Genomic DNA, 24,757 nt, shown 5'->3' with positions numbered 1-24,757 from the left:
CATAGTTGTAGCAAATAACTGGGACTGGAAGGAGTCCTGGGAATACAAGGCTGAGCACATGGAAAATGCTCAGCGGCTATGTTTCTTGAGAAAACGCCCAGGAACAAGAAGCACGGTTTGTCCCTGCCCTCGGCCCGTCGGTCCTGGCACGAGAAGGCACTAGAGAGCTGAAGAATCGAAACACTCGCAGTGATGGCATTTATGACAGACAGTGAGCCGTAGCCTGTTGGACTGCGGTGGGGTTCTGAGTTTTCAAGTTGTGACTGGTAGAGCCCTCTGGCTTTCCTCGGGTATTCAAGCGGGCGAGGCTACAGGGCGGCCCGGATCCCCAGCGTGGAGTCAGCGTGCGCAGCTCTCCTCTGCCGGAGTCCTGCAGCTGGGTTGCTCTGGCTGAGGACCAGGAGTCTAGACTGTCTTGGACAGGAGAGATGAGGGACCTGGAGGAGCGTGGAGCCAGGGCGAAAGCGGCAGACCCGCCTGCGCACACGCTCAGCCAATCAAGAGCTCACTTCCGGCTTTCCCCTGGAAAGCCGTCCGTCCGCGGGTCCTCTCTCTCTCTCCCGTTTCTCGTTTCCCTCCGGCGGGTGCGTGCGAAGGACAACTTCCGCTTCCGGCGTCGTGCTTGCGGGCCGGAGCAGTTGCGGCTGTGAGGTTGGGCGATTCAGCGAGCCCCGTAGGTACGGGCCGTCAGTCTGGTTCCCAGTGAGGTCGGTGCTCAAGCCTCCGACAGGCTGCTCCCAAGGCCCGCGTCTGGACTGGAAGGCAAGTTTCCCAACTGCCGGGGAGGTGCTCCGGGGAGTGCGAGGGTGCCCGATCCTGAGGAGATGGGGCGGGGAGGGGATCTTCCAGCAGGTGACCTAGGTTACCCAGCTCCGTTGGGTGTGTTTTTCGGAGCAAAAAGAGGAGAGCACAGGTAGGGGAAAATGTGCTTCCTCCAGTTGCTGCGAGACGGGTCTGGCCAGCACTGTTGTGGTGTTTTAAACTTGTATGTTTTCGTTTAAATTAGAAAGCCACTTCATTAGTTCAGTGAGTGGCTAGGCCTGAGTTGTCCAGGATAGTAGGCACTTGCCACATATGGCCGTTTCAGTTTAAAATTTAAGATTGTTTTTCAGTTTCCCAAGGTACATTTGAAATTCTCTGTAACCACGTGTAGTTAATGGCTACTGTATTGAGAGCCGCAGATAGAATATGTTTCTGTCATCACAAAAATGAACACTGCCGATGGTTTTAAGATATGTAAAACATAATAAAAGGATAATATTGGTACTGGTAACTCTTCTACTTTATGGCATAAGAAAGAAATGAATTTGAAGATAGCTAAGCAGTTTCTACCTCTATTCGGAGAACAAATATATCATTACTTCATAAACAAATGAAATTTACTCCCCCCCCCCATGTTGCCCTGATTATAATATATTACCCCATGCCACCCTGTTCCATATAGGTTAAGACTTATTTATAGTTGATAAACAGCCACCATGGAGGCCAAGGATCACAAGAAACACAGAAAGAAGCACAGTGGGCCTAAAGCTGAGAAGAAAAAGAAACGGTACCTGCAGGATCTCCAGCTCGGAGATGAAGAGGATGCTCGGAAGAGAAACCCTAAAGCTTTTGCAGTCCAGTCTGCTGTGCGGATGGCTCGCTCCTTTCACAGGTGTGTTTAGCTGGGGTTGGTGGTTCTTCCATTTCATTAAGTAGTAGGAGCCTCTCTCAGATGGCATTTGCCTTTGTGAGTCTAATTAAGATCTGAAGGACATAGGCAATGCCATATTGCTTTCCCTCACATTTTAGAACTCCAACCAAAGAAGCATTTTGCCTCCAACATCTGTCCTTTGCCTTTTTATCCCCCACGAGAAAAGAATTTATATTAGTTCACAGAAAAATTTTGTAAACTTTAACTATCTCCATGGTAATATGTGCCCCCCCCCCATCCTTCATTTAATGTAAAGTACTAAAATAATTGTATTTAGGGAGACATTCTATATATCCAGCAGTTTCTTTTAAACATTACTGAATTAAGTTCTTTCGTTTGTTTGGTTTTGCATTTTCAAGACAGGGTTTCTCTATGTAGTCTGCTTTCTTGGAATTCACTCTATAGACCAGGCTGGCCTCAAACTCACAGAGATTCCCCTGCCTCTGCCTCCTGAGTGCTGGGATTAAAGGCTTATGCGACCGCTGCCCAGTCTTAATTCAATTCTTTAACTGCATTAAGAGGTTAGGAGTTGTTCTCACCCCAGTTCTGTGGATGAGAGAACAGGTCCGGGGCACAGATTCAATAGCCGGTTGATCGATAGAACACTTTATCTCCTGTACCTCTGCTTGTGTTACATACTGTCTCCATCTTGGCCTATTATTCTCTTAAACAGTAAAGTCAAATCAGTCTGATTTACTATGTGTTTGATGATTATTAGCTTTATTTTTTTAGTCATCTGTTTTATCTTTAGTGAAGAATAGATTTTGGAGGGGGTGGGAGGGAAGGGGGTGGTTAGAAATTAGCCAGTTAAAGTTAATCGTATTATCTTTTCTCTATAAAATCTAACTTTAACATGTTAAGGTCTTTTGTGTTCTGGAAGTAAACTTTTTTTTCCCCCCAAAACCATTAGGACTCAGGATTTAAAGACAAAAAAGCATCACATTCCGGTGGTTGACCGGACTCCACTAGAACCTCCACCAATAGTGGTAGTGGTGATGGGGCCTCCAAAAGTTGGAAAGAGCACTTTGATACGGTGCCTCATTCGGAATTTTACCAGACAGAAGTTGACTGAGATCAGAGGCCCTGTGACAATTGTGTCAGGTAGGGAGTGCTGCCTTGGAGCTGGTGTGGCAAGTATTGTGCCTGAGGTCTAACAAAACTGAGTTATGTCTGCCCAAACAGAAAATATAATGCCCATGCTGGTACATTGTATAACCACATATTTGCTTTTACTGAGTTGCCTGTAACTTCAAAGGTGACTTCTTAGTCATAACAGTGTTGGTGTGTACCACCTTAGTCTGACGGGTTGACTTGGTCAAGTGTGCTTCTTTTACTGAGTTGCCTGTAACTTCAAAGGTGACTTCTTAGTCATTACAGTGTTGGTGTGTACCACCTTAGTCTGATGGGTTGAGTTTGTCAAGTGTGCTTCTTTTACTGAGTTGCCTGTAGCTTCAAAGGTGACTTCTTAGACATAACAGTGTTGGTGTGTACCACCTTAGACTGACGGGTTGACTTTGTCAAGTGTGCTGCTTGAAAGACTTAGCACTGCTCCCGGCATTGTGAGCATGTGCATTTCATGATAAATTGGCTCCCGTGTACCACAGACATCTGCTTTGCTTCTCAAAGCTACTCTTTCTGAGAATTTATATGCTTTTTTTTTGTTCCTGTTTTTGAATCAGGGTCTCTCTGTGTAGCTCTGGCACCCCTGGAACTTGCTATGTAGACCAGGCTGGCCTTGAACTCACAGAGATGCACTTGTCTCTGGCTCCCAAGCACTGGGTTTCTGATATCTGTTATTAAATGAGGGAAAGTGAAGTCAGTTCTCCAAATGGTAATGGTAGAAACAGAAGTACCTTGTTATAGTAGCCATGGAGTAGACATTTCTTTGTCTTTGGGATATCCTTAATCATTATATTTTAACTGGGAAAGTTACTGTTCCATGAACATTTTGACTTATTAGTTTGGGGATATTTCTATTTATAGTAGTAGAACAGGAACATATGACTTTCCCATGAACATCCTGTTACATTGTGTTTGATGATGTTTTTAGCCATATTGAGAGTATAGAAAAGTTTGATGGAGATAAAGAGTGGCCTGTGGCTCAGTAGGATCATGGTCATTAGAAACCCCATCTAGGATTGTACCTTTTTTAATACCTTTATTTATCTGGGTGCAGTTGTTGTATTTTAAAATTAAGGCAAGACCAATGCAAGGAAACTAGGATGGAATTGATACAACTATCACATTCCTATAGAGGTGTATGGTGTTTTACTGGATACAGTTAGAAACATAATTATAGAGTTAGTGACAGAGTGTTTTCAAGATTTTGAAAGGTAAACTTTCATCTTGTCCTTACAGGTAAAAAGCGCAGACTTACCATTATTGAGTGTGGGTGTGACATCAATGTGATGATTGATCTGGCAAAAGTAGCAGATCTGGTAAGTCACTAAGGTGGCCTGGGATCACGACAGAGAGTGTGACAGTGTGATGGGCTCTGTATCTCATTGCAGGGAAACACTGGTGGTTATTAAGGAAAGGTAGAGTAGAAGTGGTTGAAATTATGATATTGTTAATATCATAAAAATGGAATGTGCATGATGAATGCATTCTAAAACCAAATGAAACCATAGGGGTGAGAAAATAATGGGCAAGATTAATATATGAATATACACAGGCACACACGGCAAGATTGTATCAGTATACACATGCATAGACACATACACATACACACACCTTGCTTGCATATTGCCTACCATTTCTTGAACTCTCGCTAGGCACTATACTAATAGCTTTCTGTAAACTTAGCTCATATTACCACCAATGTGCTCATTCAGATATTATGTGTACTACTTTACATACGATGAAATCAAGGCTCCCATCAGCTAAGTATTTTGTCTTGGAATGAGCCCTCTTTCTTTCTTTCTTCCTTCCTTCCTTCCTTCCTTCCTTCCTTCCTTCCTTCCTTCCTTCCTTCCTCTCTCTCTCTCTCTCTCTTTCTTTCTTTTTTTTCCTTCCTTCCCTTCCTTTCTTCCTTTCTCTCTCTCTCTCTCTCTCTCTCATCTCTCTCTCTCCTCTCTCTCTCTCTCGCTCTCTCTCTCTCTCTCGCTCTCTCTCTCGCTCTCTCTCTCGCTCTCTCTCTCTCTTTTGTTCATTCGTATTTTTTTTCCCCTGAGACAAGATTTCTCTGTGTAGTCCTGGCTGTCCTGAAACTTACTCTGTAGACCAAGTTGGCCTTAGATTCAGAGATCCACCTGCCTTTGCCTCCTGAGTGTTGGAGTTAAAGGTGTGTTCCACCATGCTTGGCTGATGTCTTTATATTTATTTAGTTAGTGATTTGAGTTTGGTTATTTATTAGAACACTGGCAATTTATCACCAATGCCCCTCCCAGAATCTATTGACTGCATGGAGTCTCAGGCTCATGCATGAGGGAATGGTGATGGGCTCAGTCATGTCCAGGTAATTACAGATACAGTGAGTTCTTGAGTGCACTCTTCCCTATCTTCTGGCTTTAACAGTTCTTTTCACCCTGTCTTCTGCAGTATTGCTGAGCCACGGAGAGAGTGATACAGTGGGACCAATGTCCTGTTTTAGGGCCAAGCACTCTACAGTCATTATTCTTAGCACTTTGACCAGCAGTGAATCTGTTAACTGCCACCCATTGCAAAAAAAATCTCTGGAAAAGTCCTAGAGTTGGACTAATCCAATTTGTATTGTTTTTTTACTTCTGGTACAGGATCTTACTATGAGCCCCGTGTGCTGGCCTAGAACTCCTCATGTAAACCAGTCTAGCCTCAAACTCAGAGATCTGCCTGTCTCTGTCTCCCAGGTGCTGGGATTAAAGGTGTGCATCACCAAACCTGGCTAAACATAACCATTTAGAAGGCAGTCTGACACTGTCCTTTTAACAAAACGCCAGTAGTAGACTCCTTTAGAGCCTATGACCTCCCCAGTCATGGGCTCTAGACCAGTTTTACAATGCTAAATGCGAGTTCTGTGGAGCAGGCCTCAAATTGAATCAAAAGGCAGTTGGTTACCACCATAGTGGTCATTTGAGTGATGAACATAACTAGATTTGCAGGTCGTCTTTGTTGTAGCTCATGGGGTTCACAGCTGGGAAAGATGCTTGATGACCCCACCCCCCAACAGTTTGTATATTCCATAAAATTTCCATTCTTAATGGTTATGGTAGGGTGAAGCGGTCAGGGTTTATCAATGAAAAATCTATATAGTACTAAGCAGAAGAAAAAGATGGAGCCTGCATTGAATTTGGGAACTGGTGGAGGTCATTACTTTTTTTTTTTTTTTCAGTTGTCTCTTAACCTAGCATGACAGGATAACAGATGTCCTGGATTGTGTGTGTATGTGTGTGTGTATTTAATTTAACCAGATGCCAAAGAGCTACAGATTTTTGTTCTTTGGACCAGAAAAACTCCAAAAATATAAAAGTTACCAGTCTGTCCTGATTAAAAATTTTTTTAGGATTCATTTATTTTATTATATGTATATTGAATGGTTTGCTTGCATGTGAGTCTGTGTGCCATGTGCATGCCTGGTGCCTGCAGTGGCCAGAAGAGGCCCTGGAACTGGAGTTATAGATAGTTGTGAGCTGCCATATGGGTGCTGGGAATTGAGCAAGTGCTCTAACTGTTGAACCATCTTTCCTCTAGTCCCATCAAACTATATTGATACTAAAGATACATATTTTTTAACTTGGGGTTTATAAATAATGTTACTCTTAGTACAACTAGTATAAACTTGGTAAGCCTTATATTTTTAAAATTACTGAAATACTAGTGATTCTGTAGTTTTGAGAGCATGAATATTAGTGGAGATACCTTTTGTGTCATTCTTTTGAATATTTAAGCAAACAAGTGAGTGGCTTGATTTGACCCATGGGCTGTAACTTGCTGACTCTTGGTCTGGGTGGAGGATTGTCATGGCTTCTGTGAGAAATTGTGTTCTGTTTTTAGGTGCTAATGCTTATAGATGCCAGCTTCGGGGTTCGTTGAAATGGAGACATTTGAGTTTCTAAACATCTGTCAAGTACATGGCTTCCCTAAAATCATGGGCGTTCTTACCCATCTAGACTCCTTCAAGCATAACAAGCAACTCAAGAAGACCAAGAAGCGGTTAAAGCATAGGTTCTGGACAGAAGTCTACCCGGTAGGAAGAAAAACTATTATCAAGTCCTGTCACTTGTGACCCTTTCAAGCAGCCAGAATGAAGAGCTCTTCATAAATCTCTGGGGTTTTCCTGTATGCGTGTATTTCTAGTCCTTGGCCTGTTTCCCCACGTGGTCTTTACCCGGGTCTCTTGATGTATCACACTTGCTTCTGTACACATCCGTCAGAGAGTGTACCCTCTACTGGTCTGGTTTGATGCAGTGCCTCCAAAGTTTCTGCTAGTTCAGGACCAGGACCTGCCATTTCTCCTCATACTGCTGTGGCCCATTGGTCACAAAGTCCTTTCTCTGCTTAGGAACCTCAGTGCCTTCTCCACAGATGCCGGTGTTTAACTGAGAGGAGCTTGCTTTGGTGAGACCCTCACATGACAAGCCCTGAAGAAAGCAGCCAGCTTTGAAAACGCCAAGACATTGGCTCCTAATGACCCTGCTTCTTAGGTGACATGTGTGTAATTGGCTTTCATTTTTACTTTGTTTTCTTTTTAATGTTTAGGGTGCCAAGCTGTTCTACCTTTCTGGAATGGTACATGGAGAATATCAGAACCAAGAGATTCATAACCTGGGCCGATTTATCACAGTTATGAAGTTTAGGCCTCTCACGTGGCAAACTTCTCATCCTTACATCCTGGCAGACAGGTAAAATATAAGTGTGAGTTTCTTTTTCTCCAGGTCTGTATATTTCATTTTAACTTTTTTAAGGCTTGAGAAGGATCAGTAATAGTGCCTATTATATGCAGTCACTGGAAGATACTGTGCTTTCTAGGGCGAATAATTATAAATATTTCCAGTGAAGCTAAGGACTGGGGATGCAACTCAGTGCATTAGAGGCTTTTGCAAAGCCTCTGGCTGATTCCTAGCATTTTTTTCTTTTTCTTTTGTTTGTGTGGGGTTTTTTTGTTGTTGTTGTTGTTGTTTGTTTGTTTTGTTTTTGAGACAGGGTTTCTCTGTGTAGACCTGGCTGTCCTGGGACTCACTCTGTAGACCAGGCTGGCCTACATCTGTCTTGGAGTGCTGGGATTAAAGATGTGTACCACTACTGCCTGCCTGCCAGCCTGCCTGCCTGACTGCCTATCTCTGTCTCTGTCTCTGTCTCTGTCTCTCTCTCTGTCTCTGTTTCTCTCTCTCTCTCTCTCTCTTTAAACAAAGCTAGGTGGTCAGGTGGTGGTAGCACACGCCTTTAATCCCAGCACTCAGGAGGCAGAGAGAAGCGGATCGCTTGAGTTCTGAGTTCGAGGCCAACCTGGTCTACAAAGTGAGTTCAGAACAGCCAGAGCTACACACAGAGAAACCTAGTCTTGAAAAACCAACCAACCAACCATCCAAACAACAACAACAAAACCAAACAAACTGGCTAACAGAAAAATGGGGAAATTTTGAGACGCCAGTGATGAAGTCCTTGTGCCTAGAGCACCAGTTGCTCAGTACCTCTGCTTTACTTGTGTTTTGTTTTCTCAGCCTCTAATTCCTTCCTTAGAGGAATACAAGATAAAGCAAAACCTCAGCCAGCTGGTTAATCTTAACTCTTCCATAAAGGGTTTTTCTAAACATGTTCTGTGCTCTTCCCTGACTCAGTATCTTGTGGAGTGCATTACCATATGGAGCCGGTTGGAGGCAGTCATGGTTTTGCTCCTTGTCCTCTGGAACATGGTGAACCATGCTTCTGTATTTCTGTATCTTATAGTTTTCTAAATGATGTGCTTAAGTCTTGTTCTTGTGGTGCTCAAGATTGAGCTCTAAGCCTCATGTGCTGGGCAGTGTTGAACCACTGAGCCGTGCTCCCAGCCCATGAACAAGAGTGGTCAACACGTGATGAGAAGTGTAAGTACTTTTTACGTTTCTTCCTGCAGTGTGATTGTATTCATTTTTCTAGGATGGAAGATTTGACAAACCCTGAGGACATCCGCACAAACATCAAGTGTGACCGAAAGGTGTCTCTTTATGGTTATTTACGAGGGGCCTACCTGAAAAATAACAGCCAGATTCACATGCCAGGTATTCTCTTACTGTAAAGCACACTGTATTTGTCAACCTCTTGGGGTGGTTTTGTTCCTCCAGAACATTGAGAAATGACCAAAGAAGGCAGAACCATGGTCTGGAGGTTTTAGAAATAACCCAGTTGTGTATCATCTGCCAAAATGTTGAGTGGATGCACATACTGTCCAGCTAGCAAGGTCTACTGCCTCAGTGCCTTTTCTGGGTCATGCCTCAAGCCTGCAGATGCAAGCATGTGTTTTCCCAACACATGTGAATGTGTTGACTTCTTGTCAAGTTGCTTCCTGGGTTCTGTCTTCCAGGTGTAGGGGATTTTGCTGTCAGTGATGTCAGTTTTCTCCCGGACCCCTGTGCTCTCCCGGAACAGCAAAAGAAGCGCTGTTTGAATGAGAAGGAGAAGCTGGTCTATGCGCCTCTCTCTGGAGTTGGGGGTGTGCTCTATGACAAAGATGCTGTCTACGTCGACCTTGGTGGTAGCCATGGCTTTCAGGCAATGGTAAGAAAGGGTCTCTTTTCTGAATTGTTCTTTGCAAATCTTTTTGTCAACTATTGCGTTCATCTTCTGGTTATTAAAGCTTTATTTCTTTTAATCCAAGTTATGATAAAAAGAGTTGATTATAAAGGATGGTTTTCATTGTAGCAAGCAAAAAATAAAAATCGTGTCCTTCCTGCTCTTCAGATTTGAAGTCCCCAGTTGTTAGCACCACCGCCATGCTCATCATCTTTCTAGAAAACTAGTGTTCTCTAGGTCTAGAGTGCTCTTATTCTGGCTTTGCTTTTCTTTCTTTCTTTTTTTTTTTTTTTTGAGACAGGCTCTCTACATAGCCCTGGCTGGTATGTGTTTTGTGTGTGTGTGTGTAAGTAATTAGTGGTATTTTTATTCTTTTATTCTTTCTAATTTACATCTTCTAAAATCAAAATTAATTAAATCACATTTCCCCTTCCCTTTTCTCCAACCCCTTCTGTGACCTCCCCCCTCAAGCTGATGGCCTCTTTTTCTTTGATTATTATTGTTATTTATAAATATATTCACATGTGTAATTATAAATATGTACCTATCACTGAGTCCGTTTGATGGTATTTGTATGTATTTGATTTCAGGACTGACCAGTTTGTATTGGATAATTAATTAATCAGGGGATTCATCTCTGGGGAAGACTCTCTCCCTCCCTCAGCAGGCATTAGTTGTTACAGTTCTTTGTGGGTGGGATCTTGTGAAGGTTCCCCCTGTCGCATTAGCATGACTATTGGTGTTGTCATTGTTCAAGTCTTGTCTAGGCAGCCATTCTGTTGAGATGTCAAGGGTGTAGCTGCCCTGCCATTTCTAGGAAACACAATCTTAACCACAGACCTGCTGCTCCTCTGGCTCTTAAGTCTTTCTGCCCCTCTTTGTTCTCTGAAGCTTAGGTCAGGAGTTGTGTTGTAGGATGTCCATTGAGACTGGACTCCCCACCATATGTTGATCTCTGCATTGTGACCAGTTATAGTTTCCTATAATGGTCTCTATTTGCTATAAAGAGAAGCTCTTTATAGAGGTGATAGCTACACTTTTTTGAGGGGTGATAGCTACACTTCTGTGTGGGTATATGGATATGTTTTAGAATGCAGTTGGGAATTAAGCTTGTCTCGTAAAGTGGTGGTCGTAAGTCCTCTAAGATCCATGACTTCACTAGCCCCTCGTTGGTTAACTTTCCAATACCAAGCATGGTTTCCTTCCTGTGGACAGCTGGTGGTTATCACCCAGATGTGAGTGCCAGTATTACACCTTTAGGGACATCTTGCCACATTGGCCATTGTTGTGGTTCATAGGCATCACAGCTGGGTAGGACTATTCATTGCTTCCTTCCCTTGGTGGCTTGCTTAGTATTTTCTGGTAGTATAATCAGTAGACCTCAGGAAGGAGCTTTCAGGTTGGATCCATCTTGACTCTAGGTTCTGTGTCCTAAGTACGTGGTGTCTTCAGCAATAGAAACTTATCTTCAACCTCTGAGAAGCAATGAAGGACAACTGCAATAGCTTGAATTGTTCTGGGAGTCACTTGGACTCCCGTGACCGTCCCTTCACGTGGAAGTTTTTCATGCTGGGTACTGGGGGTTTTGTTAGATAGTCTGTGGCCCTTGTGATGAACATTGTCAGTCTAAATGGCATACTTCATTTAGGATCTCTTATCGTGTGTGTGTGTGTGTGTGTGTGTGTGTGTGTGTGTGTGTGTGTGTGTGTGTGTGTGTGTGTACATTTAAGATATGTACACCTGTGCCTGTATACGTTATATATAATGTTATGTGAATATAAAATAGTGATTTCTTGAGGTTTTATTAAACATCCTGTGTTGTTTGTCCTCCTTGCTTTTCCTGTTGAACTTTCTCTTCCCTCAGTTAGAGCCGTGTGTGTGTGTGTGTGTGTGTGTGTGTGTGTGTGTGTGTGTGTGTGTAAGTGTAAGAAATCTGAGGTTCTTTTGGAAAGATTTCTTTGACGATTTTCTATATGTGTATATTATGTTTTGGTCATTGTCACCCCAGTTACCCTGTCCTCCCCTCGCACCTCTGGCCACCTTCAGTAGGCGCCCCTCCTTTCAGACTCACCCTGACTAGTTCCAGCATGTGTACGGGATGGAGTGGAGCAGTTTCCGTACTTGCTTCCCTCCTTGTGGCCCCTCATCTTTCCTGCTGAAGCTTCTCAGCATACCCCCCTTTTTTTTTTGATTTTTCAAAAAGGTTTCTCTGTGAAACAGCCCTGGCTGTCCTGGAACTCACTCTGTAGACCAGATTGGCCTCAAACTCACAGAGATCTGCCTGCCTCTGCCTCCTGAGTGATGAGATTAAAGACATGTGCCACCAACACCCAGCAGCATGTCATTTTTTTATAATGACTCACTGAGTGTAATTAGGGTGTTTACATGAGAATAGGTTTGGAGTGATTTACTGGATATGGACTATAGAGTTTAAGAGCACTATCTGCTCTTGCTGAGGACCTGGGACCTTTTCAGCGTCTACATGGTGGCTCACAACTGACTTGTACTCCAGTTCCAGGGAAACTGACACCCTCTGCTGGCCTCTGCAGGCATAAAGGCATGCAAGTGGTGCACAGATGAAAATGTGTGGACAAAACACATTACATGCTACACGTTAAAACACACCAACAACAGAGATTTCCCCTCAGCAGCCATTAACTGTCAGCTGCTCCTCAGAGAGAGATGGTGCGTTATGAACCCCTCCCCAACCCAAGTGACAATGTTGACAGGCTCCGCCTTGTGTAGCTCAGCACAGCTGCTGTCCATTCATGAGTACAGTGGCCAGGCCTCGTGCAGAGGACAGTGTCACACAGCATTATTCCTGTCCTCCAGGTTACGTCTCTCCATTCCGTATTCCAAGATGTTCCCTTTGCCTTGGGAGTGATGGGGACTTAGATTTTTGTTAGGTTTTGAAAGGTAATCTTACTGGGTTAAAATTGTTCTTGGCTGTAGTGTAGAGATCTAGAGTTTTCCTAGCTAAGGGCTTAGGTTACCAGATTATGTACTGTGTGAATTGAGAGGTGTTTACAGTGTTGGGGATCAAGTTTAAGCTTTGTTACAAGAATTTTTTTCTCTTTCTTGAGACAATGAGAAAGGTTTTTAGAATTATAAGGTAATTTTTAAAAGATTTATTTTTGTGTATGTGTCTGTGTCTCTCTGTTCGTCTGTATATATGCATGCACGTATGTGTGTTCAGGTGGCCACAGAGGCAGACCTGTCAGATGGTGCTGGGGTTCCAGGCAGCTGTGAGCCTCCTGGCATGAGCGCTGTGCTAGAAAATGAGCTCACAGGTCTTCTGCATGAGCAGTATGCAGTCGGAACTGCTGAGTCGTCTCTAGCCCAAGTTTAGGGTAGTTTTGAGAAGTGATGCAGCCAGCATGTCGCCAGAATCCTTGTGCTCCTCACTTGCACGTTTTTCCTGGCTTTGGCAGGAGGAACCAGGCCCTACACATGAACTGGTCCAGAGTCTCATCTCCACCCATGCCAGTATTGATGCCAAGATGGCTTCAAGCAGAGTGACACTTTTTTCTGATTCCAAACCGCTGGGGTCAGAAGATATAGATAATCAAGGGTAAGTCTACCGTTTTCCTAAGTTATTCATTCATTCATTCATTCATTCATTCATTCATTCATTTATTTATTTATTGGCAGTGTGTGTGTGTGACAGAGAGAGAGAGAGTGAGTGCTTGCGTACAGATTGTTAGAGTTGGTTCTCTGTTTACTGTGTCCGTTCCATAAATCTAACTCAGAAAGTCAGGTTTGGTAACAAGTGCCTTTACTCAGTGACCCATGTTACTGACTCTCTTCTAATTTTTAATTTTAAAAAAATTAAAGTAAGCCAGGCGGTGGTGGCGCACGCCTTTAATCCCAGTACTCGGGAGGCAGAGCCAGGCGGATCTCTGTGAGTTCGAGGCCAGCCTGGGCTACCAAGTGAGTTCCAGGAAAGGCGCAAAGCTACACAGAGAAGCCCTGTCTCGAAAAAACAAAAAAAAAAAAAAAAAAAAATTAAAGTGAAAAGTACATTACCTACCATTCTACCATCATAGTTTTTATTTTGATGGAATTTGACTCCAGGTTTTTTGGTTTACTGTGTATATTCATGTGCTTCTTGACAGTTTTTCACTTATTGTATTTTCTCACAATAAAATAGAAGACTTGTTTTCAACAGAAGTATTCATATTATTGCTCAAGTACTACACAAACTTTTCTACTGATTGCTTTTAGTTTTCTAGGAAAGCTTGGATATTGTTTAGCGACCAAAATTCTAGAGTAGTATGTAGCTGCTTACTCAGGTCTTGTCCAAAGACATGCCTTGTCTCTGAAAGTCTTCCATACATTGCTTTGTCACCATGGTAGATGTCACTAACGTGGCTCAGTTTTCAACCCGGTTTGGGAGCTTGTATGCTTATGTGCCATTGTTGCACATTGATTTTTGTTCTACTCACGCCTCATAATCATTCTGAAAATGATAGATTATGTATAGTATTATTTATTATATAGTGCATTATTGCCTACCGTGATAACTTGAAAAATTAAAGAGTTAATTTAAGGGTCATTATTCCCGGGGCTTGAGAGATTGCTCAGTGGTTAAGAGCACATCCTACTTCTGCAGAGGACTCGGATTTAGTGCCCAGCACTCACATTTATTGCCTTACAAATGCCTGTAACTCCAGTTCTAGGGACTCTGACACCCTCTGACTGCTTTGACCACCTACATGCTCATGGTCCACATAAACTCTGTAGGCACACACATACATACACATAATTAATAACTTTATAATTTAAATATCCTGAGCATTTTCTTTGTCTATGTATTCTTTATATATAATCTTTTTATATAGTCATTGTTTTGTTACTTGTGTTTCTGACCTAGGAACTGTCTTATGGTATATTGCAGTTTTTTTTTTTTATAATTGATGGTCTCATCATTTTATATGTAGCACTACATTGAATAGCTTTGTTTAGTTTTAATTTTATCTCATAACTTTACCAACTCAATAATTCTGTACCACTTAATGGAACCCAGGTCTTCTGTAAGATCAGCGAGTGCTCTGAACTGCTGAGGCATTTCCTCAGCCTGTGTCACCATACTCTACAAACTCAGCAGCGCCCCAAAAATGAGTCACCAACCCACAGAGCACTGTTCAGAGCTCTGGCCAGCTGGCATTCTTTAACCAAGAGCTTTTCCTTCCCGCTTGCTTTCTGGACTTTGGTTTTATTTTGTGTGTTACCATCCCATTACTGTTTTCTCTGATGCCTGCATGGTCCCAGCTGTGACCCTCAGTGTCGAGTCTCATGTCTTCTAGGCACATCCCATTAATCTGTAAGCATGGGTACAGTATTTTCTGACACAATAGGTGACCCAGGCTTACATTGTCCTGTGGACCTGGAGTCAGTTTTTAAAGATTTACTCAATACTAGCTTCCCTTTTGACTAGTTTTCCTAAAATAGAAGTTGCTTTGTTTGTTTCTTTTTTTTTTTTTTTTTTTTTTGGTTTTTCAAGACAGGGTTTCTCTGTGTAGCTTTGGAGCCTGTCCTGGAACTCACTCTGTAGACCAAGCTGGCCTTGAACTCATAGAGATCCGCCTGCCTCTGCCTCCTGAGCGCTGGGATTAAAGGCGTGCGCCACCACCGCCCGGCGCTTTGTTTGTTTCTAACAAGAGTCTCCTTGTTCTGTTAGTGCCTTGCAAGCGTGTCATTAGGCAGCTGTGTGAGTTTGCTTCTTAGTTACTTGTCATTTTTTGTGCTGTCATTTTGGGAGTATGATAGTGCTGTTTCTTTAGTAATACTAGGTGAACACAGGGCTCTGCACGGGCTGGGACAGAGTCTACCAGCAACTCCACCCCACAGAAATCAGTTTCTGTTGGGGGACAGGGTCTCACTAAGTTATAAGTTGCCCTTGTAAACTTACCTTCCTGGGAGCTCAGACTGGCTAGAACCTTAACCCCTACTGCCTCAGCCTCCCATTTCTCGGCATAGTGGTTGACATTTCTAGACTAGCTAACTGCTGTACAGTTTGAGTTCGTTTTTATTTGTTTGAAATACAGGCTGTGGATGCCGAAAGAGGAAAAGCAGCTGGATGTGAAGACTGGTCGAGTGCGTCGGAAAGCCGTTTTTGGAGACACAGAAGATGAGTCTGGAGATGAAGACAGTGAAGATGATGAAGAAATGTCTGAAGGTGACAGAACAGAAAGTGGCTCCAGTGATGAGGAAGAGGAAGAGGAAGAGGAAGGTGCTAAAGCCACCAGCTGTAAATACGTGTCGGGCAGGGGAAGCAAGCGACCAAAACTTGCGGAGCAGGAAGAAGACAGTGAGGCAGACCTGCCAGCGTTTGCTGATAGCGACGACGATCTTGAGAGGAGCCCTGGGGAAGAGGAGGCGGCAGAGGAAGCAGACGAAAGCAGCGAAGATGGCGGCGACTCTGCCGCAGGAGACAGAGACATCGGGGACTCCAAGTCTGCTGGAGGAGAGAGTGGGGCAAGGTTGTCAGCAGCTCGTGAGTGGAGGGACCGTCTGGATGCAGAGAAGCCTTCCCCAGTGAGAAAAGCGGCCCTCACCACTTCTGATTCTGGCCATTGTACAGCCGAAGAGGCATTCCCATCTGAAGAGGAGTCTGGAGACTCGGAGCTCAGTTCGGATGAAGACTCGGAGCACAAAGGGCTTGTCAGGGGAAAGCTTGCAAGTCCTCAGGGGGGCAGTGGACAGAAACTCGAGTCAGAGAACATGGTTGATGAGACCAGTGACATTGAAATTTTACTCAAAGAGGAAGAAGAGCACAAGGAAGAGAATAGCAGCTCCATAGAAACGTCAGGTAAATACTCCAGAAATGCCAGGCATCCTCACACTGTTGGTATCAATAGGATGTTTACATTTTCGAGTCTGCTCTTTGGGTTTGTTAACTACTTAAACATGTCATGAGCACGTTTTAGGGTGGGTGAACTTTGGAGTTGGAGGCAGAGGCCAGTGAGCAGGTGTAACTGGGTGTTGGTCTTTCAGGTGCCCTCAAGTGGAAGGAAGACCTTTCCAGGAAGGCAGCAGAGGCCTTTCTGAGGCAGCAACCAGCAGCTCCAAATCTTCGAAAGCTGATTTACGGGACAGGTAAAGAGCTCAGTTCAGAGCTCAAAATGTTTTATGTTCTTAGATTGTTCTCTGAAAAGGAAATGAGGTAGACAATAGGATTGGAATTACACTTTTGACATCCATTATTTCTGGCCATCAGCTTTTATATATTTACCAGACATTTTAAAAACAGATTTTAAATTTACTTACTCTGTGTGTGTGTGTGTGTGTGTGTGTGTGTGTGTGCGCGCGCGCGCGCACATTTATGGTGTGGGAGGGTACTGATGCCGAGGATACGTGTGGAGGTTACAGGACAAATGTGTGGAGTTGGTTCTCTCCACCCTTTTATGGGTTTCCAGGTTCCAACTCAGGCCACCAGGCTTGCATGCCAAGCATCCTCACCTGCTGAGCCTTTTGCTGGCCATGGCAGATGTTTATAATCATGTCATAGGGACCATAAATTGGTCTTATAATATATTGTTCAGTTGGCTTGAAAGTTTTAATGAGAATATTGTCCATTGTATCATTTTATAAAGTCCTTCATGGAATTTGTTTTGTTTTGTTAAATTTAATGTTAAGAACATATTTTTGCCTATGAAAGTCACCCCCCCTTCTGTGTAAGAATGAGAGCCCTGTGTTCTCTTTGCCCATGTTCACTAATTTTTATAGTTTGTTAAACTTGTTAATCAGTTCTTTTTAGGAAAAAAAAAAGCAGAAATAAGTTGCCCCATGAGAGGAAACTGGAGAGTGATCTGTACTGCTCTTCATTTAGATTTATTTTACCTCAGACACTTACTGACAGAAGTTCTAAGGGAGCCTCCCTTCCCCAGCCTCCAGTACTCACTCCTCAGTGGTCTCTGGGACAAGTCTTCCAGACACATTAAGTGATAGCTTTTTGGCCTTTTGGCTCTTTGTGGGTGAGTGGCCCAGGGACACAACATGTCTATAATGAACGGGGACCACAGTTCCTTAAATTCTAAGATGTGTGGTTTAACTAGTTCAGGGCAGGGAGTCCTCTAAGATTGAAGTTTTTATCTTCACCTTTCTTTTATGGTGGTCTCTTTAGTGACAGAGGATAATGAAGACGAAGATGGAGACACCCTAGAAGAGCTTGGAGGGCTGTTCCGTGTCAGCCAGCCGGACAGAGGGTGTAAGCACAAGGCTGACTCTCTAGACTGCTCTAGATTTCTTGTGGAGGCGCCTCATGATTGGGATTTAGAGGAGGTAATGCTGAGTGGTCTGTGTGCTTTGGAAAGTCTTGGGGCTGGAAGTATATCATTGGCAGAGTGCTTACCTAGCATCTGGACACACAGTCCCTACCACCCCTCACCTCCCTCACACACACATTGAAATGCAGTGAAATGATTAAAGACTTACTCTAGAAGAACATTTGCTGACTTCAGGACTGCATATTTGTCACTGGCTTCTTGGTTCTCTAACAGATCATTTCCCCATGTCAGTGTTTCCGGCGTACAAGCAGTAACAGGTTCTGAGTTTAACCAGACTCCGTCTGTCCTTGTAGTGTGGTGAGATGGAAAGGAATGTTCAGCTGCTGGTGTGAAAGCATGCTGCCTTTTTCTTTTTAAAGCTCAGGCTTGCTTAGGCTCTCTGGGATCCTCTTTGGTTCCATATGTATCTTAAGATTTTACTTCTGTTTCTGGGAAAAATGTTGTGGGTATTTTCATTGGGATTTCATTGAATCTGTAAGTAGTCTTCCATAGGATGATCATTTTCACAGTATTCTACCAATCACGAACACTTCATGAACACGTGATGTCTTTTCCCTTTCTAGTCTCTTTCTTCAGAGAGTTGAAGTTTTCGTTGGAGAGGTTTTTTGTCTCCTTGGTTTGGTTTATTCCAAGATACTTTGTCGTCTTCGGTTCTGTGGTTAGTGGGAGTGTGACCATGTCTTTGTCCGTGTGTTTGCTGTTGTGTATAGGAAAACTACCGATTTTTGGAAGTCGATTTTTTTATTCTGCCACTTTGCTGAAATTGTTGATTGTTTCTAGAAGTTTTCTGTTGGAATTTTTAGGATCTCATGCCATTTGCAAATAAGGATCTTTTGACTTCTCTTCCTGTTTGAATCCCTTTCACTTTGTCCTCTTGCCTTACTGCTCCGGCTAGTGCGTCAGGCACAGTACTGAAAAGGAGTGGGGACAGTGGACAGTGATAGGTTTCCACCGAGGCCAGACCACACGAGATGAAAAACAGATAAATACAGATTTGTTGGGCGGTCTCAAAGAACAGGGCCAGAGAACTCGTGCCTGGACTAAGGCAGGGAGGTTTTATAGACCTTAATTGAGGGATGATGATGTGCCAGCCAGGAGCTCGGACTGTGCCCAAGTATGGTCAAAAGCTAAGCCCCTGGGTGGGCACTTGGGTGGGCCGGTCATGTCAGAGAGGCAGACTGCATCTGGGCTTTTGGTGCCATTCCTTTGTTCAGAGTTTTTTTAGTGCAGGTGAGGTTGGGGGAAGGAAGTAGGGCAGTTGGGGTTTCCCCAGCTTATACAGGGGTGAGCAGGGTTCCAGCCAAATAGGGAGCTCTCTCATTCCTGATTTTCACGGAATTGCTTCAAGTTTTTCTCTGTTTAGGATAGTGTTGGCTGTGGATTTGTCTTCTATAGCCTTTATTATGTTGAGATGTGTTCCTCTAGTTCCACTCTCTTTAGGACTTTTATCATGAAAGCGGGTTAGATTTGTTAGAGGCCTTTTCTGCATCTCTTGAGATGAACATGTGAGTTTTGTCTTTAAGTCCATTTCTATGATTTTACTTACTGACTTAGGAACCATACTGCATTTCTGGGATAAAGCCAACTTACTTGATCATGGTGGATGATCTTCCTACATGCCTTTATTTAGTTTACTAGTATTTTATTGAGGATGTTTGGCAACTATGTTCACCATGGATATTGGTCTGTAGTTTTATTGTCTTTGCTTGTTTTTCTTTGTTTGTTTTTTGTTTTGTTTTTTTTGAAACAGAGTTTCTCTGTGTAGCATCTCTGGTTGTCCTAGATCTCGCTCTGTAGACCAGGCTGGCTTCGAACTCAGAGATCTCTCCCTGCCCTTGCTTCCCACATGCTGGGGTTAAAGGCGTGCACCACCACCATCTGGCATTTGCCTTGTTTTGATACTAGAGTGATACTGGCTTCTTAGAATGAATTTGGGAGTGATCCTTCTGTTTCTGTCTTTGAAGAATTTAAGATCGCTAAGTAAGGATTGGTTATAGTTTTTCTCTGAAACTAGTAGAATTTTGCTGTGAATCCATCTGGGCCTGGACTTTTTCAGTCAGCGGGTGCTTTATTACCCCTCTGTCTCCTTATTTGGTGTGGGTCTGTTTAAGTTGTTTGCCTCCTCTTGGTTGAACTTTGGTCCTTTGGATGAATCAAGAAAGTTGTCGATTTCTTTCTGGTTTTCCAACAACAGAGTACAGGTTTTTAAAGTATCCCCTTAAAACTATTATGAACTTCTTTGTTGTCTGTGGTAATGTTTCACTGCCTATCTCTAATTTTATTAATTTGGGTCTCCCTTTTCTTCCCTTTGGTTAGTTGGGCCAAGAATCTGTTTGTTGTCCTTGCTTTTCTCAGAGAACCAGCCTTAGAGTCATTGATTGATTGTATTGGTTTTTGTTTGTTTTTTGCTCCATTTTATTAATTTAATTTTTATTATTTCTTGCCTGCCATCTGCTGGGCTTGGATTTGGTTTGTTTTTTTTTTCAAATTCCTGAGTTGCATCTTCAAGTCATTTATTTGTGCTCTTTCTGACCTAACGGGCACGTAGGGCTCCAGCTTCCCTCTTAGAACTCCTGTTAATGTGTCCCAGAGGTTTTGTTGTCTTGTTTTTCATTTTCATTTAGTTCTGTGAATATTTTTGTTTCTTTCTTGATTTCTTCTTTGACCTGTCCATCAGTCAGTTATGAGTTGTTTAATCTCCATGAATTTAGAGTTTATACATTTACTGGAGTTTTGTTTGCTCTCAGCTTTTTGTTGTTGTTGTTGTTGTTTGAGACAGGGTTTCTCTGTGTAGCTTTGGAGCCTGTCCTGGATCTCACTCTGTAGACCAGGCTGGCCTCGAACTCACAGAGATCCACCTGGCTCTGCCTTCCGAGTGCTGGGATTAAAGGGGTGCGCCACTGCCACCAGGCTGCTATAGACTTTTATTGTGTAATATTGGATAGGATACATGGGATTACTTCAGATTTTATGTATTTGTTAAGGTTTTTTTGGTGACCAAGCATCTGTTTTAGAAAAGCTTCCATGAGCTGCTGAGTAGAATGTATGTTTGGCATTTGGGTGGATCATCTGTTAGATCTGTTTTTGATGTCATGTAATTCTGAGGTTTCTCTTATTTTTTGTCTATTAGAGAAAATGGTGTGTTGAAATCACCTACAATTGTTGGGTTTGTGTAAATATGTGTCATTAGTGTGTTTTCTTTTTTTATTTCTTTTAAGACTTAAAAAATTTATGTGTATGGCTGTTTTGTCTGCACATGTGTCTGTGTGTGTATGCCTGGTGTCCATGGAGTTGAGTGGACATCAGATCCCGTGGGACTGGAGTTACAGACAGTTGCAAGGCAAAGTGTGGGTGTTGGGAATCACCTAGATCCTCTGGAAGAGTGCTCATAACTGCAGCTGCTGAGCCAAATTGGGCGCAGCAGAGTTTGGTGCATGTGATATTTTCCTGATTAATTGATCCCTTGATTAGAATGAAGTGCTCTTCTTTGTCTCTTCTGATTAGTTTTAGTTTGAATTCTATTTTGTCAGCTATTAGGATGGCCATGCCTGCTTGCTTCTTGGAATTTTCTTGGAATACTTTTTTCCATCCTTTCACTTTAAGGTGGATCTTTAAAGCTGAGTTTCTTAGAGTTGATAGATGAATGGATTTTGCTTCTCTCTCTATCTCCCCCCCCTTTTAAAACTTTTTATTTTATGTGCATTGATGTTTTGCCTGCATGTATGTCTGGGTGAGGGTGTCAGATCCCCTGGAACTAGAGGTAGAGACAGCTGTGAGCTGCCATGTGGGTGCTGAGAATTGAACCTGGGTCCTCTAGAGAAGTAGCCAGTGTTCTTAACTGCTGAGCCATCTCTCCAGTCCTCTGGGTTTTGTTTCTTTTTTTTTTTTTTTTTTTTTTTTTTGTTTTGTTTTGTTTTTTTTTGTTTTTCAAGACAGGGTTTCTCTGTAGTTTTGCGCCTTTCCTGGAACTCACTTTGTAGACCAGGCTGGCCTCGAACTCACAGAGATCCTCCTGCCTCTGCCTCCCGAGTGCTGGGATTAAAGGCGTGCGCCACCACCGCCCGGTTGGGTTTTGTTTCTTAATCCTTTCAGCTAGCCTGTCTTTTGGCTGGAGAGTTGAGGAAATGAATAGTTATTATTGAAAAGGTGTGTCGAGCTTGCAGTCTGTTTGTTACTTTTTCCTGCTAATTTGTGTTCTTTGTACTTTACATTTCATTAAAGTTTAGCTTTGTTTTCTTCCTAAGTCTCTTGGCTGTGTTTGTTGCTCTCTTCAGTTCTGAATATTGCTTCCAGGATTCTGTTGAGCATTTTGTTGTTGTTGTTGGAAATGAAATTTTTTAGGCTGTTTGGATCATGGAAAATTTTTTTCTTTTTGCTTAACTATGGCAGATAGTTAAGTACAGTACTGAGTACAGTAGTCTTGGTTGGTAGTTGTGGCGTTAGAACTTAGAGTGCGTTGCTCCAGAAGTGAGAAGTCATTTCTGGGAAATCAGGTATTACTCTGAAGGATTTCCCTTTATATGTGACTTGTATTTTTCCTCTTGCAGCTTCCAGTGTTATTTGTTTTGTATCCTTAGTGTTTTGACCATAATGTGCTGTGGGGTGTTTCTTTTCTGGCCTTGTTTGGTGTTCTGTGTGCTTCCTGTATCTGTATGGGTGTGTCTTTCCTTAATTTGGGGGAAAGCATGCTTCTGTGATCTTGTTGAAGATCTGGTCTATGCCATTGATCTGGGGTTCTTCTCCCTCAGTTATGCCTGTAATGAGAAGATTTGGTCTTTTGATGGTGTCCTGCATTTCCGAATCTTCCTTTCCTGTGCTTTAACATTATTTCATAGTCCTTGCTTCAGTCCAGATCCTCTGCTCTATCTTCCAGTCCTGGTGTCCTGTCTTCTACTTGACTCGTTCATTCTGCTGGCCAGGCTTTCCTGCAGGTTTCTAATCAGGATGTTGGCGTTTTCTCATTCCATCTTCACTTCAGTTTGTTTCAAATTGTGAATTATCTTCATCATTTCATTCAGCCATGTATTTGTATTTTCTTAGACATCTCTCAGGTGTTTATCATTACCCTCGTGGAGTTTAGTGAAGTATTCGTTTATGCCTTCGTTAAATTCCTTGAATTCTTTGATAAAGTTGATGATTGTGCTTTTAAATTGTGTGCTGTGGTTCACCTAGGTAGTTCTCAATAGAGAACACTTCTGTAAGACTGCTGGGTTTGATGGGAAACATGCTGTCATGGCCATTCATGTTATTTTTTGTTTTGGTGATTTGACCTGGGCATGTGGACTTCTTTTTTTGGCTTTATGTGTGAAAGTGAAAACCTGGCCTTCCTTGGATTGGGCCAGTGCAGATGTATGACCTGAGGTAGGTCATATAAAATTAGTGGGTGAGCTGTATAATTGGCCCAGGGAAATATGGCTCCCAACCCCTGGTCTATCTAGGCCTGTGGGTGCAGAGATGGCAGTGGGCGTATAGGAAAGGGGAGATGGCTCTTGAAGAAAGCAGGTTCACAGGCCATGGATCTGGAGCTAGACTTGTGGGTGTGGAGGTGGTAACTGTTTGGGGAAGGAATGCAGGGGATGGAAGAGGGAGGAGGTGACTTACCCAGCAGTGGTGTCTCAGGAACCAAGAGGGTTTGCGGACCTTGGTCTAGAAGTAGCCTTGGTGTTTGCAGATAGTGACAGGAGAGCAAGGGTTTCTATTGCTGGGGTAAAACACCATAACCAAAAGCAACTTGGGGAAGAAGGATTTGTTTCCCCTTAGAGTTCACAGTCTGTCATCCAGACAGGTCAGGACAAGAACTCAAAAGGAACATGTTAGCCGGAACTGGTGCCCCTCATGGCTTGCTCCGCATTCTTTCTTATAGTACCCAGGACCCCCAGCCCAGGGGTGGCACTGCCGCAGTGAGTTGGACTATCCCGTATCAATTATCAGTCCAGAAAATGCAGCACTGTCTTGTCCATAGACTGATCCAGTAGGGGCATTTTCTCCACTGATGCTCCCACTTCCCAAATGATTTGTGTTAAGTTGACACAGAACTAGTCTGCACAGATGGCAAAGGGAAGAATAGACTTATCAGGTGGAGGTGGTTCAGGGGAAGAGGGTTCAAGTCTAGAACTAGGCTTGTTCTTTGGTAGATGGCTGCTGGTTGGCAGAAGGGCGGGGAAGAGGAAGAAGTCATTTTCTCTCAAAAGGTGGCTAGGGAACCTAATATAATATTCTTTGATAATTTCATATACACACACACACACACACACACACACACACACACACGTATTTTGATCATATCCACCCTGTACTGCCTCTCCTCAATTTCATGTTCTTTATTTATCTATTTATATCTTTAACTACATTCTTTCTAGAGAATTAGCCCTTGGTTGAATTGAAGGAGTAAAATTAGAAAAATCATGTAATTGCTCATCTCATTTATTTCAGTGTTATATACAAAACTATCAGAACAGTATGTTAGTTACTGTTGATAAGATTAGAGAAAACAAGTTTTTCCCTCATATATTCTCTATTCTTTTAAAAAAACAGCCGTGCAATTTTCATTCCCATCAGCAATATTTGTGGGCTGTAGTTTATTTACATCTTCAAGAGTTATTTGTATCTATCTTTTTTTAGCCACACTAGAAGGTGTGAAATGTGTCATATCATGATACTGATTTGCATTTCTCAGATAGCTAATGTTGTCAAGCATCATTTCAGGTGATTGCTATCTATTTGTTATATACCTGTTCATAATGTTTGCCTATTTTTAAAATGTAGGCATTTAGTTATAAGAGTTGTTTATTGTGAGAACATATCCCTTATCAGTTTATATATCTGGGGATGTGTCCCTTCTATATACTTGCAGATATTTTTCTGCTATTCTGTAAGAATTATCTCACACACTTATGTGGAATGAATGTATCCACAGAAGTGTGTATTTGCTTTCTTATTAATATTTTTGAGACAGTCTGTATTCTAAGTTGGCTCACTGTGTGATCTAGACTGAGCTTGAATATTCTTCTGTCTCAACAACCCTGGTACTAGGATTATAGGTATGTACTAGGATTACAGGGCCAGTTTGAAGTGTCCTGAAAAATATTTA

General features: G+C 42.8%; 1 protein-coding gene across 1 annotated transcript in view; it reads left to right on the top strand.

Annotated features, from left to right (window-relative positions):
- Bms1 (BMS1 ribosome biogenesis factor) overlaps positions 1-24,757 on the top strand; it is a 41,904-nt gene continuing 17,147 nt past the window's right edge. The window contains 13 exon segments of the mRNA XM_052719308.1: positions 1-762; positions 1,445-1,654; positions 2,604-2,794; positions 4,052-4,131; positions 6,665-6,697; positions 6,699-6,857; positions 7,370-7,512; positions 8,747-8,868; positions 9,171-9,364; positions 12,811-12,950; positions 15,427-16,190; positions 16,376-16,477; positions 17,505-17,662. Of these exon segments, the coding sequence (XP_052575268.1) occupies positions 1,479-1,654; positions 2,604-2,794; positions 4,052-4,131; positions 6,665-6,697; positions 6,699-6,857; positions 7,370-7,512; positions 8,747-8,868; positions 9,171-9,364; positions 12,811-12,950; positions 15,427-16,190; positions 16,376-16,477; positions 17,505-17,662 (2,262 nt within the window). The 5' untranslated portion in view covers positions 1-762; positions 1,445-1,478.

The sequence above is a fragment of the Peromyscus californicus genome, unplaced genomic scaffold (assembly GCF_007827085.1).
Source record: "Peromyscus californicus insignis strain IS unplaced genomic scaffold, ASM782708v3 Scaffold_6__1_contigs__length_162567912, whole genome shotgun sequence".
Taxonomy (NCBI): domain Eukaryota; kingdom Metazoa; phylum Chordata; class Mammalia; order Rodentia; family Cricetidae; genus Peromyscus; species Peromyscus californicus.
The sequence above is the reverse complement of the archived record's forward strand: the minus strand, read 5'-3'. Positions and strand labels throughout refer to the sequence as shown.